General features: G+C 32.0%; 1 protein-coding gene across 9 annotated transcripts in view; it reads left to right on the forward strand.

The window, feature by feature from the left end:
- The window catches only part of Rel (nuclear factor NF-kappa-B family member relish), a 161,206-nt gene that overhangs the window by 24,698 nt on the left and 116,247 nt on the right, over positions 1–20,261 (forward strand). For 8 of the 9 annotated variants that reach the window (XM_085814642.1, XM_085814644.1, XM_085814645.1 and 5 more), the window contains exons 4-7: positions 3,584–3,738; positions 3,829–3,923; positions 13,597–13,761; positions 15,232–15,336. In XM_085814642.1, the coding sequence (XP_085670768.1) occupies positions 3,584–3,738; positions 3,829–3,923; positions 13,597–13,761; positions 15,232–15,336 (520 nt within the window). The remainder of the gene's footprint in view (positions 1–3,583; positions 3,739–3,828; positions 3,924–13,596; positions 13,762–15,231; positions 15,337–20,261) is intronic. The other variant, XM_085814643.1, reaches the window with a different exon arrangement.

The following is a 20,261-nucleotide window of genomic DNA, read 5'->3' on the forward strand; positions in this document are numbered from 1 at the left end:
AGTAAAAGAGCAAATTTAAATTCTAAAAAAAGGAAAAAAGCCAAAATAATTTAAAAAAATGTGCAAACATGTAAAAGATTTAATTCTCGAACTAATCTACAATATCATTTAAATTCAGAAGCATAAGCAAATCAAGTGCAAAATCTATCCATGAGAATAAATCTACTAATTTAATAAATTAAAATTAAATTAAACAATTTTTTCAAAAAATGCATATGTGAATGATCGTAGAGTAGGCAGGAGACAGACTTATCAAGGGGAAGTTGCTTCCAAACCTAACTCTCCAATCATTCAATTCGTGTTTCGTCATTCAATTTCTAAGGGTACCACTTTATTGGAATTACTTTTGGTTTTGACTTTTACCCTTGCCTGCATGAATGACGAAACACGAATTGAATGATTGGAGAGTTAGGTTTGGAGGCAACTTCCCCTTGATAAGTCTGTCTCCTGCCTACTCTACGGTCATTCACATATGCATTTTTAAAAAAAATTGTTTAATTTAATTTTAATTTATTAAATTAGTAGATTTATTTTCATGGATAGATTTTGCACTTGATTTGCTTATGCTTCTGAATTTAAATGATATTGTAGATTAGTTCGAGAATTAAATCTTTTACATGTTTGCACATTTTTTTAAAAATTATTTTTAATTATTTTGGCTTTTTTCCTTTTTTTAGAATTTAAATTTGCTTTTTTACTTTTATATGTAGTTAAGAATTTAAATTTGTTTAAATTTAAATATATTTTATATATATATCCATTCTGTTACCCGGCTCAGTGATCTCAGTTTCTTTACTCTCATATGTTTGTAAATTGTACATTTTTTGCTTTAAAAATGATTGAATTATGTTGTTTTTATCTTCTGGTTAACGGTTTTATGCCTTTAGTAAATCTGTATGCAATATTTTTAGAATTATCAACAATTTAAAATTGTTTAAGTGCCGCTAAGCCTAATTTGATGGCGGCCATTGCTCTTGTTTACATATGAAACAGCTGAGTAGCAAATTTGTTGCCAATCTAGAGAAACTTAGCTTCGCAACAACAAAGATAACGCCTTCATTTATTATTTAAATCATGCTTAATCGTTTCTGGAGTTTTTTCGAGGAAATAAGCGTTTAAGATTTACTTCGTAATTTTTAATAGAGATATTTTGAGTTTTTATGTATTTTTGCCTTGTTGCGAAGTGAAAACTGAATTAATTGAATGAGAAATACTCAATCGTCTGTGAAAAACTGTTTCTTTTTTGTTTTGTTTGCTTAATTTCTTTCATAGTTCTAGCTTTATTATAGTATTTGAATAGAACATGTGGCAACGATTAGATAATTTATTAAATGATATAAATTTTGTGCATTCTGAGTTATAATATGAACGAAATATAATACTGTTAAGTAAACCTAGTGCCAGAGTGTCGTTATGGTAAACAAAGTGAATTTTAAAGAATGCATTTATTCTATTGTGGTTTATGCGCTGTCGGTGAAGTAGGCTTAATTCAATCTAATAAGTTTAAATGAAATGCAAGAAAAAATGCGTATAATTTAATATTCCGTACAAGGAAGTCATGTGGTGTACACATCAGATTTTTTTAATTAAAATGTGGCTACGAACCCTGTCACTAGACCTTTCACCAAATGAGCATGTGAGGGATATAGTAGGCTGCCAGATTTGAACACCACTAAGTATCGCAGATCTACAGCCGACAGCTGATGAATGCCTGGCAGAATGTGTCGGAGGATGACATTAGGAACCTCTACCACTCCCTGCCTTTACAAATTCAAGCGTGCATTTCCTCCATGGGCAGTTTGACCAACTACTAATTTAAACATTCTTAGGTGATTGTGAGTCGTTAACAGGTATTATGACCTTGATTTTTTAATCATTTTATTAGCTGTGTATGAGCTTTATACATATTCAATTTCATCAAAAACAACCACATCCTTCATGGTGCTTCGGTAGTTTTGCAAAAGACTGTATTTAGAATTTTTTTTCTATGGGACAATAGAGTTACACGACCCTGGTATTGCAAAATGGCCAAACATGTAACTTTATTTGAAATGAGATAAATAATGGCAAGACCATGCAAGGTAAAAAGTTATGATAACCGATTTATGTTTTTTATATGCTATATTCCATAATTTGTGTTCATTATTCAACTAAACAAAAAACAATCTGATTCTTTAAAAACCGCTGCCAGAATAATTGGTGCAAGTTTGGCAACATCTCCTTGTACTGTCGTCTTCAGTGAGATTTCATGATTGGATAAGTTGTTTTACTTTCAAATTTAAGGCCTACCAAATATTTTGGCCTTTATGTCCAAAATGCATTTCTCCCCAAATCTTATTTACATGGTGTACTGTAAATGTTGGGATAAACTTCTAGAGGAGGTGGGAGACATCATAAGAATTAAGAATTGCATAAGAACCCATGCCCGGAAATGTCAGGGGTAAGTGGTAGAAGAGGTAGAAGATGGGAAAAGAAACAAGAGTGATTAATTTGAAACATTTATTGGACATGAATGCAAATGGTGTACGACAGCTTGAATGTTACAATAGATGCTCGAAGTTTGCACCATCAGAACCCAACACCGATGGACCATTTATTGCAACCGGCCTGACACCGATGGACCATTTATTGCAGGACATGTTCAAACACACTGGGAGTTTCTTTGATTGTAGCAGCTGTGCAAGCGAGTCTTGCCACGAGATCCATTTCAGACATAACAGAATCGTGATACATGATACTTTTGATGGCTTCCAAAATGAGCAGGGGCCCCATCATGTTGGAATCACATGTTGCACCTCACATTTGGTGGAACATCATCAAACAAATCGAGAAGAACCTACTCCAGAAAGATCAACTAATCCAGGGCATTCAAATGGTCCTTCGGTGTCAGGCATGTTTGGTGTCTGATGGTGCAAACTTCGAGCATCTGTTATAACATTTAAGCTGTTATACACCATTTGTATTCTTGTCCAATAACTGTTTCAAATTAATCACTCTTGCTTCTTTTCCCATCTTCTACCTCTGCTACTACTTACCCCTGATATTTACACACATGGGTTCCTATGCAATCCTTAATCCTTATGATGGGACCTACCTTCCCTAAAATTTGACCTACCTTCCCTAAATATTGACACAATGTTATTTACAATTTTTAGTTTTAAAGGATAAAAATTTAAACAACAATAGCCAATTGCAGCCAATTCAGAAACTCCCAAAAAATTGAGTTCAAGTTAAAGTTGTAAATAAAAAATGATAGTTCTATGGTTTTCATCTGGTTTTCCTTTGTTGCTAAAAACGTTTGAATCAATAACTGTTCCTTTTACTGTACCATAAATGTTATAATTTATTTTATTTATATAAATAATGCAGTTATTTTCATAAAATATTTTTATCTTGCTATTTTGACTTCTTAGTAATATTTAAACTATTTTTGCATGAACATAATTTAACTCAGCTGTTTGATATTTCATGCATTAAAATAGTTCTTGCAATAAAGTTTGCTACTTCAGTATCTTTACAGTATTGAGTAATAGCTCGTTTAAATAGTGTCGTGTAATCTTCATAAAAACTTTGAATATTCTAGTTGGAAAATTATGAGAACAAAAGGAATGTTCTGATTAGAGTAAGCTTGTACACTAAAGAAGAAATTCCAAGACCACATGTGTTACAGCTAAAAAAGAAAAATTCTGTAACTGATGATGCAGTATATGAAAAACTTGGTAAAGATTTTACTGCAAAGTAAGTATTGACAACACAGCTTCTTTAAAAAAAAAATTAAGAAAATGCTTGTAACTTTAAGTATATACAGATTAAATTTTCTTATTTTAGGTTTCAGTCGTTATGTATTGTTAATAAAAGAAAGGAAGAAATTGTGGGAATACTGAAAAATCGAAAACTTAAGGAATTATATCCACGTGGGTCTGGTATTTATACTTCAGCTTTATGGCTGGTTGATTTATACATTATTGAGTGATTCAAAACAATAAAAAAATTTTTTTTTAAGATGAATTATATTTAAATTGTACTTTAGGTTGCTAGTTATAATTAATAGAATTTAATATATTGTTACTTAACATATTGTGTATAAAACTACTTTTATGTGGAAAATGTTGAATAATATTTTATTTAAACTTTATTTCACAGAATAGACATTAACCCTTATTATATTAATATAGTTTTCATAAAATAATAATCTTTTATACCAGAATGTTGTATTCGTTTAGTAGTGAACCAAATGTAAGATAATTTGATTTTTATTCTTGATATCTTTATAGAAGAATTTTCTGTAATTCATTGAAATTTTTTCCCTTCATTTGCTAACTGAACTTGTTTTCAAAGAGAAAATTTTATTATATATTTTGCAATAATGTGAAAGTTTAGAATTATTACATTAATTGGAGTTAACTAGCATGCCAGTGTAATATCACTCAATAAATTATTATTAATTTTTTTGTAGTATCGCTTCTATTACTATAGTATCTGCGAGAAGATTTGATATAGATCAGTATATTGCATTCTGTTGGATCATGCAAAAATGGTGCTGTTTCTCTTAGAAAGTTTTTAATCAAGTAATACAAAAACAACTGAAAACTTTATTGAGCAACATCTGCTTCATTTTGTTCATTTGCTGTTTGCAGCCTTTCTATCAGCTAAAACATTTCTCTTCTCAAATTTATTGGAATCATCAAATTATCATTAGACAGCCTTTAAAGAAGTGAACTTGCCACTTTTCAGGAAACTTTGAAACTGATTTAAATGAATGAAAGTTTAAAAGGGCAGGTGAATAAGAGAGATGAATCAAAGCATCTCTTCATACTCAGTTAGTCTGTTGAACATTTATTGAAACATGGAATGTGGCATTATCATGATGGAACACAGCACTTTCTTTCATTTCAGATGCCTTGATGGCATTGATATCTGCCTTCAGAACTGCAACCTAAGAATATTTTTTTAGAATTAATGGTCTAGGTGGTAATAACAGTTACTAATAAACTATTTCTATATTATGTCATCATGTACAGAATACCATTTTAATATATCATTCCATATTTTTTTCTTTTTTAATAACATTGATATAAAGAATCTGTTTATAATCCTTGGTTATGTATCGTAAGGCAGCAGCTTCTTCATTTTGTTTTAAGATGTAACCACAAAATGGAATTTGGCTGAGCTTATTCTACTCTAACAGAAGCATGATATCCACATATTGTAGTTGCCTTACCTATTTAAGTTTCTTTGGAACATTTTGCCTGTTTGCTAGCTCAAGAACTGTATTACGTAGAAGCATGGTATCCACATATTGTAGTTGCCTTACCTATTTAAGTTTCTTTGGAACATTTTGCCTGTTTGCTAGCTCTTGAACTGTATTACGCTGATTTCCGTTGATGATTTCTTTCTTTCTTTTTCCTCTTTATCATCTTCAAATTTCTTCCAGCAGCAGTTATGTTGTGTCAAAAACGCAGCTTTCATTCATCAGCAGTAAAGGAAAAAAAAAAAAAAAAAAAAAAAAAAAAAAAAAAAAAACAGCGGGGTTAAAGTCAGGCTCTAAAATCACTAAGAATGCTGTGAAACTACAGAAATGTTTTTTTTGGAGAGGGGATTAATGACGAGAGAAAACATTGCGATAGGGAATTTTATCATGTGAGAATATATGTGTATCTGTGATGCATGGTTGAATGTGACAAAGCCTTTTCTACAGTCTTTCAAGCATCCAAGACAATATTACTGATATTTTTTGTTTGACTTTTCCCTCTGTTTTTCCATTGAAGTTCTTTCAGAACTCATTTTGCCTTCCCTCACTTCTAAAAAATGGTAGGTTAACGTGCTTTTGATTTATACCTGGTTTACATTCTGATAAATTTCCATTGCATTTTCACCAAATTGTGCACCAAATTTTATTGCACAATATTGTTGCATGCATACAGGTTCATAATAGTAGATTAAATGCACACAGGTCCGATGATAGATTAATATAGTTATCAAAAGAAACACTTCAAAGCTCTGGAACTTTCTGCAGAAATAATTGTTTAACTCTTCAAAATATCACAGAGTACAATCAGTAGTTACCCTTCAAACTACTGTGAACATTAAACACAATGCAATGCAAAGCACATCTATAGAGAAAGCTACCCAGAGATATTTCAGTATTCCGATCTCACTCTATTATTATTATTACAATTCCAATCTCAAATGTTATATCTCTCTCCAATGTTATATACCGTCTTTTTCTGAAAATAAGACATCCTCCGAAAATAAGCCCTATCGTGATTTCTGAACTTTTTCTAAAATAAGACATTCCCCCTGAATAATCCCTAGTTAAAATAATGTAACAAAAAGAATTCGTTAAAGAAAGTGGGTTGATTTTATGCTGCCCCCACAGTTGAGGGGTCAGAATAGAGGTTTACTAGTTTGGAATTCAGCCAGTACTCACCGCGCTAAAGACATGAAAAACTTTCTTGCTGAGAGGAAGATTGATGAAATAATGATTCCGGCAGGAATGACTGGTTACCTCCAGACACTTGATATTGCAATTGAAGAAATAAATAAGCCTAAATAGATTGTAATATCAATGAACATTTTTAATGACAGAGATTAACTTAAACATAGTTGCATACAGCAGAAAAAAAAGGGCGAAGAAGTAAGAATGGTATACATATACATACATACGTAATAAACAGTTACGTCATCATTCATCACCGCGCGGATAAACGCGAACGGCGCATGCGTCAGGAGAAGCTCTCTTAAGCTAAACGTCGTATTATAATTTATGATACATCAATCCCCCTTTCGACGTTTGGCGGCTGAAAAAAAAATAAACATTAATCATTTACAGTTATTCCAATTAATTTACAGCACTTAGAATGTTTCGAAGCAGTCAATGTTTTTGTCAGTACATCAGCGGGCATTTTCTCTGTTGGCACATATTTAACGTCTATTTCATTTCTTTCATAAATTTCACGAATGAAATGATGTCTAATATCTATGTGTTTAGTGCGTGAGTGATAAACAGCATTTTTCATAAGCTTTTGTGCACCTTGATTATCACAATATATAATGGTTGGATAATCAGTAGTAAAATTTAATTCTTTAAGAAAACGACGTAAATAAACTGCTTCTTTGGCACTTTCTGAAAGACTGATGTACTCTGCTTCAGTACTTGATAATGCAACAGTTTGTTGCTTTCGTGATTCCCATGTTATCGGATTTCCAGCTAGCTTGAATAGGTAACCTGTATACGATTTTCTAGTATTAATGTCAGACGCCCAGTCGGCATCAGTATATCCAATAAGTGCTTTTCCAGTCTTTCGAAATTTTAAACAATAATTTTTAGTTCCTTTTAAGTATCGAAGAACGCGCTTTGCAGCCAACCAGTGTAATTTTCCAGGATTGTTATTAAATTGGCTCAGGTGACTGACGGCATATGTAATATCCGGCCTAGTAAACACAGAAAGATACATAAGCGAACCAATTAGACGGCGATAAGGTACATTGTTCATTTCTTCCTTTTCAGTTTCAGAAGGACACATTTCTTTACTTAACTTTACACTAGGATCTAAAGGAGTTGCTACTGGTTTTGCATCTTGCATATTAAACCTTCGTAGAATATTATCAACATATTTCTGCTGAGATAAACTAATAGAATTATTATTTACATCTTGATTAAATTCTATTCCAAGACAATAATGAAGTTTGCCTAAATCTTTAACATGAAATTCTTTAGAAAGATAACCTTTAAGTTCAGCATATAAATCACAGCTATTTGTTGCTATTATTAAGTCATCAACATATAAAATTAGAATTAACTCACCTTGAGATGTTTTCATCCTGTATACACACTTATCTGATTGTAATGGTTGTAATCCATAGTTTTTGAGTTTTTTGTCTAATTTTTCATACCACTGTCTTCCACTTTGTTTCAAACCATAAAGAGACTTTTGCAAAGCATAAACATAATCAGGATTATTTTGGTCTTCAAAACCTTTAGCTTGTTCCATGAAAATTTCTTCTTTTAAATCTCCGTTAACATAAGCCATAACAAAATCTAGTTGATATAACATAAGGTCTTGTTCAGCACTGTAAGCAATCACAGTTCTTATAGAACTTGCTCTGGCTACTGGAGCAAAGGTTTCATTAAAATCAATTCCAGGTTCCTGTGCAAATCCTCTAGCAACCAATCGAGCTTTTCTCTTTTGAACTGTTCCATCTGCATTATATTTCGTTCTAAGAACCCAGCGACATCCTATTACCTTTTTGTTGTGTGGTCGCTTTACTAATTTCCATGCACCATTTTTAACAAGTGCTTCATACTCACTTTGCATAGCCTTATGCCATTCTTCAGCATAACTTCCATTTAATGCTTCTTCTAATGTCGGATTTGTATCTTCTTCAGCAATTTGTGCTTCTTCCTTTTCTATGTTTATATTGTGGTACTCCTTTTTTTGGTCTTCCTGGCTTCCCAGTCTTGACTTTCTTTGGACGACCTGGCCCCCTTTTAATCTGCATTTCAAGTAGTGCTTTGGAATCAGAATCTTCATTATCAGATGATTCAGCAGATGATTCTGCCACATTTGAGGGGTCTTCTGTTATTTCATCAGCCGATATTTGATTTACATTCAGAGGTTCTTCCTTCTTTTTATCAGGAATATTTTCGAGAAATAAAACTTCTAAATCTTTATCATAATTAGTAGAGTTTTCAAATTCATCAATGAATCTAACATCTCGGCTTATAACGATTTTTCTGGAATTTTTATTCCACAGCCTGTATGCTTTCGATTCATTTGAGTATCCTACAAATATATGTTCTTCTGAACGAGGATCGAATTTCCCTTTAGACCTTTTATTAAGTACAAAACACTTCTGTCCGAATACTTTGAAGTGAGATACAGTTGGCTTGATGCCAAAAAATAATTCATACGGTGTTTTATTTACTCCCAGGCTTCGATTCGGGCAACGATTACGAATATAAACAGCACAGTTCAAGGCTTCAGCCCAAAAGGATTGAGGAAGATTACTTTGTAGTAACAAACATCTGGCCATGCTCTCGAATTCTGTTGAGGAGTCATTGGTGCAGAGAATTCTCGTTTAATCCCGCATTCTTGAATATATTTATTAAATTCTTCTCCGCGATATTCGAGACCGTTATCAGTCCGAAGGATTTTTATTTTCTTTCCTAGACGATTTTCGACCGCAGCTTTGTATTTAATGAATGCATTTTTCACTTCATCTTTAGTTTTAAGAAAACTGACTTCGACATGACGCGATTTGTCGTCTATGAAAGTAACAAAATAACGCGAACCAGCATGGGATGGGACTCTCATAGGTCCACACAAATCTGAGTGAATCAAGTTCAGTAATTCATTACTTTGAAATTTTGATTCTTTTTGAAAAGGTTGCACAGTTTGTTTACCTCGGATACAGACTTTGCAGTCTTTTAGAGATTCAGTGTTATTAAAATTTAAATTTCTAACCATGTTATCAGACTTAAGTCTTTTCAAATCAGACTCATTTAAATGACCTAATTTAAGATGCCACTTTACAAAATCACTTACCTGTGCTATTGCAGCTGTTTCAGTGCTTGGATGTATATAATAAAGATCACCATGACGAATAGCCTGCACTAGTATAGATCCATTTGGTTCTATTATTCTAGCATGTCGTTCTGTAAAAATCACTGAACGATTATTTGCAGTAGCTTTAGATGTTGACAGCAAATTACATTTTAATTCCGGAACACATAACACATTTTTGAGCGTAAGTTTAATTGTCTTATTTCCGTTAGGTACTGTGATAAGGACAGCTCCAATTCCTGTAATTTTTGCTGTTTTGTTAACTGCTAACTTTATGGTTGAATTCGTTCGAGGGTGAAATTCTGAAAATAACCTTCTGTCATTGCACATGTGAGATGTACAGCCACTATCTGCACCATGAGGAGGTCTTCTGATAAGCATTGTTTACTGCTAAACTAATCTGCTCTTCATAATTAGAAGCCATCATAGAACCTTGATTTCCCTTATTTGATTGCACATATTTTCTATCAGCTATTTTCTTTCTGCATTCAGATGCCTTGTGCCCAATTTTCGAGCAGTAATTACACTTCAAGTTTCGAAAATTTCTTTCAGCTGGAAAATTTTTGTTTGAATTCACCTTCCATTTTTCATTTTTCTTCTGTTATTGATTTCTTCTTTTATAATCAGTATAGTATGCATTCTGTGAATCTTGAGACGTTTTCCCTTTTCTTGCTTCCCATTCTTCTAACATTTTGATTTTCAAAGATTCGGGACTAGGTAACTGATCTCTTGATTCGATGGCGCATCTAAAATTTTCAAAATTTTCTGGAATACTATAGAGCAGAAGAATCGATAATAAATCATCAGCTATGTCAATTTCCATTTGTTTAAGCTTATCAACTATTTCGAAGAAATTATTCAAATGTTCAGACATCGTTTCGGTTTCCACCATTTTTCTAAATAAAAGCTGTTTTAATAATGTAGCCTTCTTCGCAGGTCCTTTCGATTCATATACGGCTTTGAGTTTATTCCACACAGCATTTGATGTCACACAATGCTTTATATGACACAGTTCACTAGGATTAATAGCAAGAATTATATCTGCGCGAGCTTTTTGATCACCTTGGAGCCATTTCTTTTCGTCTTCGGTTCCTTCAGCAGGTTTTAGCACTTTACCGGTTACATAATCCCAATGGTCGTTTTTAATCAATACTGCTTCTATTTGTAATTTCCAACTGTCAAAATTATCTTTTCCGAGCTTTTCTATAGTAGTCAAATGCGACATAATGTAATACAGTCTCTCACAGCCAAAAAACAAGATTGAGCGCTATAAAAATAGGCTTAACTGAACGCTGATCAGTTCTTACCGTTGATTAGACGTAACAGTTCTTGCACTGAATTAGGCTTAAGAGTTCAATGCTCGAAAACTTCAAAATGTTCATTTTAAAATAGGTATTTTGTTAATTAAGCACAGTTGAAACGTTCCTGGGCCCATAACCATTGAAGAAATAAATAAGCCTAAATAGATTGTAATATCAATGAACATTTTTAATGACAGAGATTAACTTAAACATAGTTGCATACAGCAGAAAAAAAAGGGCGAAGAAGTAAGAATGGTATACATATACATACATACGTAATAAACAGTTACGTCATCATTCATCACCGCGCGGATAAACGCGAACGACGCATGCGTCAGGAGAAGCTCTCTTAAGCTAAACGTCGTATTATAATTTATGATACATCAGCAATAAACAAGCCATTCAAGGATCATTTGTGGATGGAAATCAATGAATATATTGAAAACAGAATGGTGAGAAATCATCAAGGATATTTTGTAAAACCAGGCTTACAAGAATTTGTGAATTGGGTAAAAAATTCATGGGACAAAATAACTGATAGTGATGTTTCCAATGCACTCCGAACAGGCTACTTAGACAAGAAGTATTCATTTAACGATAGCTATATCGCAAGACGAGAGATTCGGACCAATGATTCAACAGGAAATGGATTTGGAAGAAAATCAGAATACAATTCAGAATTTTATTTATAACGATGTTCCAGAAGAAGATGACATGACTGTAATTGAATAAATTTAAATTTCTGTATTCTGTGTAAAATAAATATTAAATAAAAATATATAAATATACTTTTATTTTTGCCCTCCCCCGAAAATAAGCCCTAGCGCGTATTTTGGACCAAAAAGGAAAGTAAGACAGTGTCTTATTTTCGGAAAAAGACGGTAGCTTTCATCTGCCCCTGAGATATTTCTAAAACTTTTTGCTTGTTGAAATTACTGGAAGGCAATATGAGAATCAAATTACGGTTACAGCTAATAACAGTGATGATTTACATTTATTCAATTACAATACCTATTACGGTAATACAGGGACCAGACCCAAATGTTACCAAGTGGTCGCCAAAATAAGTCTCCAAAACTGTTGCGAAACTGTGACAAAATTAGTCTCCAAAACTGTTGCCAGCTTGGCCGGTATCTTGCCAAATTACCGAGATACCCATTTACTTGATGTTAAATGGACTTGCTCCTGTATTCTTACCTTTCCGGCATAGCTTCTCTCTTAGATCTTTCATGTTACATTACACAGAAAAATACAACAATTTTGCATATAACTGTACTAAAATCATCTGTCTATGTGCAAAATTTGTAACAATATTGTTTAAAATATCATTGCTCCATTAGTACACACATTAGTAACCTTTAAGAGTTTGCAGTTGCAATCGCAGTGAATAAAAGCTATATACAGTGAAAAGTCGTTCATCGGGACTTCGGCGATTCCGGATTACAGATCATCAGTTTAAATCTCGTAAGATGGCATGCAGAAATTCTAAAATTAAAAATATGAAACCATAATTTATGAAATAAAGAACAATTATGATCTAAAGAGCATCAAAATTTACAAAAAAAAAAAAAAAAAAAAAAAAAAGCTTAATATTTATTTGTTTACTTTATTAAACATTTCTTTCAATGTAAGTTGTTTAAGTTGCTTCGTTTTATGTGATAATACTTTCTCTTTAATTCTATAAACAGACATAATTTCTTGTTCAGTTACAAAGTTCCGCTGTTCAAGTCCCGTTAATTGCTATGCCGAGAATACCGACTAACTTGTCAATTGAAATTTTTTCGTTTTCACTAACCTCTCTGTCACATTCTTCGTGTCTTCATCCATTTTTTGCAGCAATTCCACTTTTTGTTTGTTGGACATCAAAACATACTTTCGTTTTGTAGATCCTTTGGAAGTTCCAGCATCCGAAATTCTATTTAACGTAATCGAAAGTTCAAGTTTATTTTTATAAAATTGCTCTTACGGGCTGCAAAAAATAATAAGCGGGATCCATTTCAAAGATTAAGGAATAACGCAATCATTAACATTAACTGAAATAAATAATTAGATAATTTTAGCTTAAACTGTCCGTTATACATTAAACGCGCAGGCGAAAACATATTCTGCACTTGCGCACACGCATATGCACAGTAGTCAAGGTCTTACGTGCACGCGTAAAATGCCTGTGCGCATGTGCCAACGCGGCGCATGCGCAGAAAGTTTTTAGGTTTGAGGTCCGGATTATAGATCATTCCGAATTAATGACTTTTGACTGTATACGCATAAATTCCAATTAGAAGGATATCCACATTGTCGCCAATAACAAAGCTGCTGGCAAGTCTCTCTCTTTTTCCCTCTCTATGCAGTGGTTCAGAATTATTAAAACTGTTACAGATTAGGGAGAAGTTCAAAGGAATCAAAGGGTTATTGGTATTGGAGAATCCCACCTCCTAATGTGATCTCTTTTTTTAAGGATCACTATGAAATTCTTGAGCTTGTTGGGATTCTCATCAAAACATATTTCTTGTACAAAAATTTTGCATTTTTATCAATCTGTTAACAGCATCAGGTGGCTATAAAGTATTCAATAAATTAATTTGTATAAAAATGCAACTGATATTAAGCTCTAAAAATTGTTTATTATTATCACTGCTGATTAAGTTTTTTTGTAGTGGAAAGGGGGATATCAGCCATAATAATAATAATTTAGTGCAAAAGTGTTTCTTATTCTTATTTCCACTTCTTAGAAACACGGAAATTGGACAAAAAATATGAAAGAGAAATTGAGGAGGTTGCAAAAAGCATGCAAGGTTATTTGAATGCTGTAAAACTTTGCTTTGAAGCATTTTATGAAGATGACCTCAGTACTCCCATCTGTGAAAAGATATTTTCAGATCCGGTTTATAACCAGAGTGAGTTTAATGTTTTTTCCTACTTTTGTCTAATTAAACATTTATTAAAAATCTAGGATAATTCTTAATAAACTGTATATTTTGTAATATTCATCAGTAGTCTGAATTCAAAAGTATCACTATAGCTTATCTGTGCAAAACATTAAATATTACCTTACAGAAATTCCTATTAACAGATATTTAATCTTGCTTAAAATTAATATTGTCTAAATTTTAATTTTAAGATTATACAATTTTTGTCTTTCTCTCAAAAAATGGTAGTAATCTGTTGTATAAAAATTGTCATTTAGAGTTTTGTTTTTTGGTACTCTTATTAGTAGCACAGTAACTAAAACTGTAATGGACAACTAGAAATATTTTCATGTATGTGTTTTTTAAGTAATATAATTTTTTATTAGTTAAAAGAAATTTTTTTATTGGTCTTGAAAATTATCTGTTTTATTGCATCTGATTTACTGTTTGATTATTTTTTTCCCTTTTTTCATTTTGTATTAATTTTTTTTAATTCTGTTGATGGGAAGAGTTTTTGCTCTGATAGTTTTGGATTATTTGAGTGTGTCAATAAAATGATTACCAAGTTCGCTTGGGGGCTAAACATTGGGGGGGGGGACTGCGACCAAGCTGACCACTTGCTCAGGGCATATGCTCATGCACCCCGGAGCCCACGAATAAGAAAGCAGATTTCGGGGCATTGCAGGCCTTGGCCCACTAGGGCTGTTGCACCACAGAGTGTTTTTTTTTTTTTTTTTTTTTTTTTTTTTTTTTTTTTTTTTTAAGTTTTGGATTATTATGTAAAGTGTGTTTTAAAGATTTGAAAGAGATTTTATTTTCTGAAATACTTACTGATCCTTAACATACAAAGTGTGTCTTCATGCAAAATTGGATGCTGAAGGAAAAAAACATTCATACTTCTTAATTTTCAATATACAGTCCTTGTAAGCAGGATTAAGTTTCCTCTAGAACAGTGGGAGAAAATGACAGAAACAAGAAGCTGGACAAAATCAATTACTGTGCATTTTGTTGGCTTGCTAAATGAGATAAATTTAGCAATAACAGCTTAACTCGTTTGTGAAGAAATGTGTATTATTTTTGCAAAAAAATGAAAATTAATGGGATTTTGTATGTTTTTAAAAGTCCTTAATAATTATTAGGATTTATGAAAGTGATTTTTTATTCTTTAAAAGTCTTAAATTATGACCAGACACATTTGACACTTCCATTCCTTTAATTTTGTAACTATTGTATGAATACAGAACTTCCACAACACAGCTTGTATTGCTGCCATTGCTGACTGGTGTTGTAAACAGTAAGGAACAGCTAGCTGTTCAGAATGAAAGTTCCTGCATTCTTGATTTGTTGTTCGTCTAAGTTTTCAAAACAGATGTTTTTAGTCATGGGTGACTTATTTCTCTAAGTTGGTTGTAATCGCAATGTAATGGTTGTTTTCTCATAACTTTGAACATGTTTCAGAATCATCTGTTGCTGGGGAGTTAAAAATACATCGTTTAAGTAGAGTGTCTGGCAGCTGCCAAGGAGGGGATGAAGTTATTCTGTTATGTGACAGAGTGCGGAAAGGTAATTTATTGTTTGAAATCATTAATTTTTATAGTTGCAAATATTTCTAGTTTTGTCTGTGAAAAAATGTGTAATTATAATGAAGGATATTTTGTCAATTTTTAGTGCTGTCAAGTTTTATCCTTTAAATTTCTTCTGTTACAAATTTTGGTAACTGTTAAGTTAATGATGAAACTAAACTTAATAATTTAAAGCTGTATTTTGGCATAAGGATAGAGTGTTCTGAATTTAACTTAATATTTTGTTTATTTAATTTAATATCTCTAATCTGTTAATTTAATATATCTGTCTCTTTATATATTTCTACAATGTGCAGGTACAATAAATTTATATTTGAAAATAGATATGCATTCAGCAAAGAGAAGGTTTTCATTCCTTCCATAATGCATTTGTCCCTGTAGATGTTTCAACATGTCTTAAGTTTCATGACTGCTTAGAGTATTAAAAATAATGCCGTTTTGAGTTCTCAGTCTGAATGTTAAAAGAGAAAAAAGGGGGAAAAAAAAAGTCAGGTTATAAAATAAAGATTTTATAAGAGTGCAGAAAGTTTCCTCTTTTGGAAGAATTTCTGAATGATTTCAACAGTTAACAGTTTAATATTACCATGAATTTTTCTATTTATGGCAGTCATACTAAGGTAGCCTTCTAGGAATATATTCTAAGCAAAATTTGCAAATACTGATGAGCATTAACAGTGGTGTGTTTACGGCGTTGTCCGTGTTCTACATTCACAATACTGAAGTATGATCACCAATATTGAGGCATAACATGCAATTCACCATGTGTAATGTGTATACAAGTCAGTTTCCCTTACCTCCACGAAGGCATCCCTCCCCTTAGGCAGATAGCCCTCGAGGCTTTCACATAATTAAATAACCTAACCTAACACGCAATTCAAAAAAGCAACATCATAAATTTCTCAGCTGGTAAGGTCAGCTTCTAGCATTTTTGAGAAAAGAGGTGTTATAGTTTCAAGCAGTGTTTGTGCTTATGCAACCGTATTTCATTTCCTGGTTATGACATTTGCCAGAGCCTTAGATATAATTTTATATCATTCCTTTTCAGTTCCATACACATATTAGCTGTGATATATATAAGAGATCTGAAACAGAGGAATATTGAATATACATATTCATTCATAATGATACACATTTTACCTTATGTAGTCAGACACCACAATTTCTTGGTCTCACATTTAATACAATATGAGATTTATTTACTTTCATGTATTTTTTGTGTACATGTGATCTATCTTATTTTAAATATTTATTATACTACGGCCTCTTTTGCCTATTGTTTATGCCTATTGTTATCTTTTCTTTAAGGCCTCTTTTGCCTATTGTTTTATGAAACCAGTAATGAAAAATAAGCATCTACAGAAAATCGGCCCACAAGTGGCTCAACAGCAATAAGACTTGAACACTGATAGTTTGACCAGGTTCAAATTATAGGAAATAGGCTGAGTGAATAGAAAGCATAAACATAGAATATACCATGCACATATAAAACATTAGCATTAGCAAAGGTGCATCAGTCAGATTTTGGATTTATTGTTTTATGATGAAGTATACTTGTGGGCTATCTACCTCAGAGAAGGTAGGTGGTATCATGGAAAATAAATTGGTATGCCTATTCACTCAGCCTATTTCCTATAATTTGCAGCCTATTTCCTATAATTTGAACCTGGTCAAACTATCAGTGTTCAAGTCTTATTGCTGTTGAGCCACTTGTGGGCTGATTTTCTGTAGATGCTTATTTTTCATTACTGGTTTCATAAAACAATAGGCAAAAGAGGCCTTCTTAAAGCCAGTAGTATAATAAATATTCAAAATAAGATAGATCACATGTACACAAAAAATACATGAAAGTAAATAAATCTCATATTGTATTAAATGTGACACCAAGAAATTGTGGTGTCTGACTACATAAGGTAAAATGTGTATCATTATGAATGAATATGTATATTCAATATTCCTCTGTTTCAGATCTCTTATATATATCTAATTTATCATGATCTCTTTATCATTGTAAAGATAATTTTGTATTTAAATTGTAATATATTTGAAATAATTTCCACTTCCGAAGAAGATTATTCCTGTATAAACAGGTATCGTACTAGTGCTCTTTGACTGAAGAATAATTAAAAAAGGAGTGCTCTTCATCAGGAACTATTAGAAATGACAAAGTTTTTGCCAAAAGGGGGGAAAAAAACTACTCTTAAGGCAACAGAATATTGCATTCCATTAAAAAATGTTTTATTGTAGAAAGATGATCAAATTATCAGGAATGGGGTGAGTAAAGGAACTCCCATGTTGTTGCTAATAAATGCCTTACCCCCCATGTTGTTGCTAATAAATACAGCAACCTTATAAAGAAGTTTTGTAGAAGTTCTCCGAGGACAGAGATCAGCTGTTGAATGATATGCATTTGAAGTCTTGAAGTAAAGAACAATTTATAATATTTATTATGTGTGATTAAAGTTCTTAATGAATGCGCAGGAATTATTTAATGTGCTGTAGGCTGTGGTGATCTTCACCACACCATAAGTGATGACTTCTGGGCATTGCTAAATAAGGTCTTGTGAAAAAGTTTGCAAATACTTTCATTTTTCACGACTCACCATCTCTCAAGATTCAAAACCAAAAGTATTGGATTGTGTTAACTTTCATCCTCTGGATGGTATCATATACATGGATTAGTATTAATTATAGATCATTTAATAATTTTATTTTCTACTTACCATTCATATTTTATTTTTACTCTAATTTTTAATTTTATTTCGGCTTAAACCTTGCACAGTGTCCGATTTACATGCCGTCCAAATTCTGGTTTGTAATAATTAATTTTTGTTTGTAAACCAGAATTTGGAATTTGGTCCAAATTCTGGTTTGTTTGTCAGACCCAGTCTTATGGTTTATTATGTGTGAAAGTATATTTGCTCTTGCCACCTCCAAACTTATCACAGACTCGATTACCAAATATAATTATGTAGTTTGTCATCTTTCTCTAGATATTGCATCATTAGTTTGGGATTTTATGAAACAAGACTCTACTGATTCTGACACAAAATTCTAAACTAAGTTAATAAATCTATTGGGAGAATCTTTCCAACAATAATTATGTTAGCTCTTATCTGGAGAGAAATTAGGTCCTTGAAAGCTGTTTGATTTACTTCAGAGATATGAAACATCAAGTAGAATCCTTAAATGTTCCTCATATTTGTTAGAATTCCTTGAGCCTTCAACCATTCAGTACCAATCGTTGGCCACAGTTTCAGGTTTAACTTTAGACAAAGCTGCAGAAATAGTGGATAGAATCTTAGAAGTAAAACCAACCATAAGGATTTACACTTTCCCACACAATTGATCTATCTATTGAGATTAAATATTTAAAGAAATAGAAAATTAAACATATAAAAACAGGAATTTCAAACTATGATGTAATTGGGGCGTTTAAGATCTTCAAGAAGCAATTACATATCCCTGTATCACTTGTCTTCAAAAAAGGCATCTTTAGAATGGAGACTTGTTGGTGATTATCATGTGTTGAATGTCCAAACAATAAAAGATAAAATTGTAAAATTCTAAATTGTATTGACCTTATAATATTCATAGGACCATCTCATGTTATTTACAGGTCCTACGACGATATTCATAGGACTGCCATAAAAAAGGAGACAGTTCTGTATCTCCCGTTCTGCTGTGTCGATTAACAAAATTCAAATTGCGTTTTTCATGTCTCGAAAGCGTGACTTAGGATATACAATAGATTTATATACTGCATTGTTCTTATATAGGTATTTGACACAAAATCGGACTTTTTCTAAAATGACATACCAATTTTTTTCCATATTTCGATTCTACGACGCAAATTATGCTTAGAATTAAATTTTGAAAAATTTGGTACAAAATTTTTGGAGAAATTCAAAAATTTATCTTTGTGCATTTTTTTTGGCTTAATGTATGGCAACCTTCCTTTCTCTTTTTAAATTGTACATGAGCAGAAAAAAGTCATATTGTTCCTACTTTCAAATAATTGTAATAAAGTGCATAAACTACATTTGATGCAGGTATGCTTAGAAATACATCTGTATTAGGATGAAGGTAAAAATTTTGTAGATTATAATTCAGAAATTTTTTGAAAAATTTGTAAAAATTATTTAAAAGTACAAATTTAAAAAAGAAATCGTGAAAAATGGGGGAATTTTATTTGAAATGAACCTAAATTTCAAAATGTGAAAGGAAGAATCAAATAAGTTTAATAAAAAAGAGAAATTGATAAATATATACCAAATTCGATTAACAGTGAGGAGCTAAAATTTTGAGAGATAATTTTTTAAAAACTACTTGTGTGATTTTTACAAAACTTGGCGGTTTGGCATAATTTGAGTCGTAGAATTGAAATATGGAAAAAAATTGGCATTGTTTTGGCATGCTTAACTTTTACAGATGTTTCATGCCTAAACCAGCATATATTCTTTCTCATTAAATAAAACTCTTACAAGTACATATTAGTGTGAGTGAATTTTGTTCTAGTGTTCAAGATTCATCCACACAATTAAATTGGAACAAAAATGCCAAACAAGCCTTTGTTGCTGCCAAAAAAGCCTGATGCAGATCACTATTGATTATAACACACTAAATAATTAATCAGCATTCATCAAGAACTTATTCAGACATAGCACACATTAAAAATTGTTCATTTTTTCAAGACCTCAGATGTGTCATCATTCAACAGGCAGTATCTGTTGTCTTTATGCTTCTATCAAAATTCTTGTTATGGTTGCAATATTTATCTGGAATAATGTGGGGACAAGGTACAGTCCTTTATTTCTTTACCATAAGAATTTTAGAGTATGTTTTCCTCCAAAAAATTTAGTAGAGATTTGTTAATCACTATAGAGCTCGTGATGTTCTTAACACACA

Source organism: Stegodyphus dumicola, chromosome 4 (genome assembly GCF_044657685.1).
Source record: "Stegodyphus dumicola isolate Sdum_Otavi_A_Nest chromosome 4, ASM4465768v1".
Taxonomy (NCBI): Eukaryota; Metazoa; Arthropoda; class Arachnida; order Araneae; family Eresidae; genus Stegodyphus; species Stegodyphus dumicola.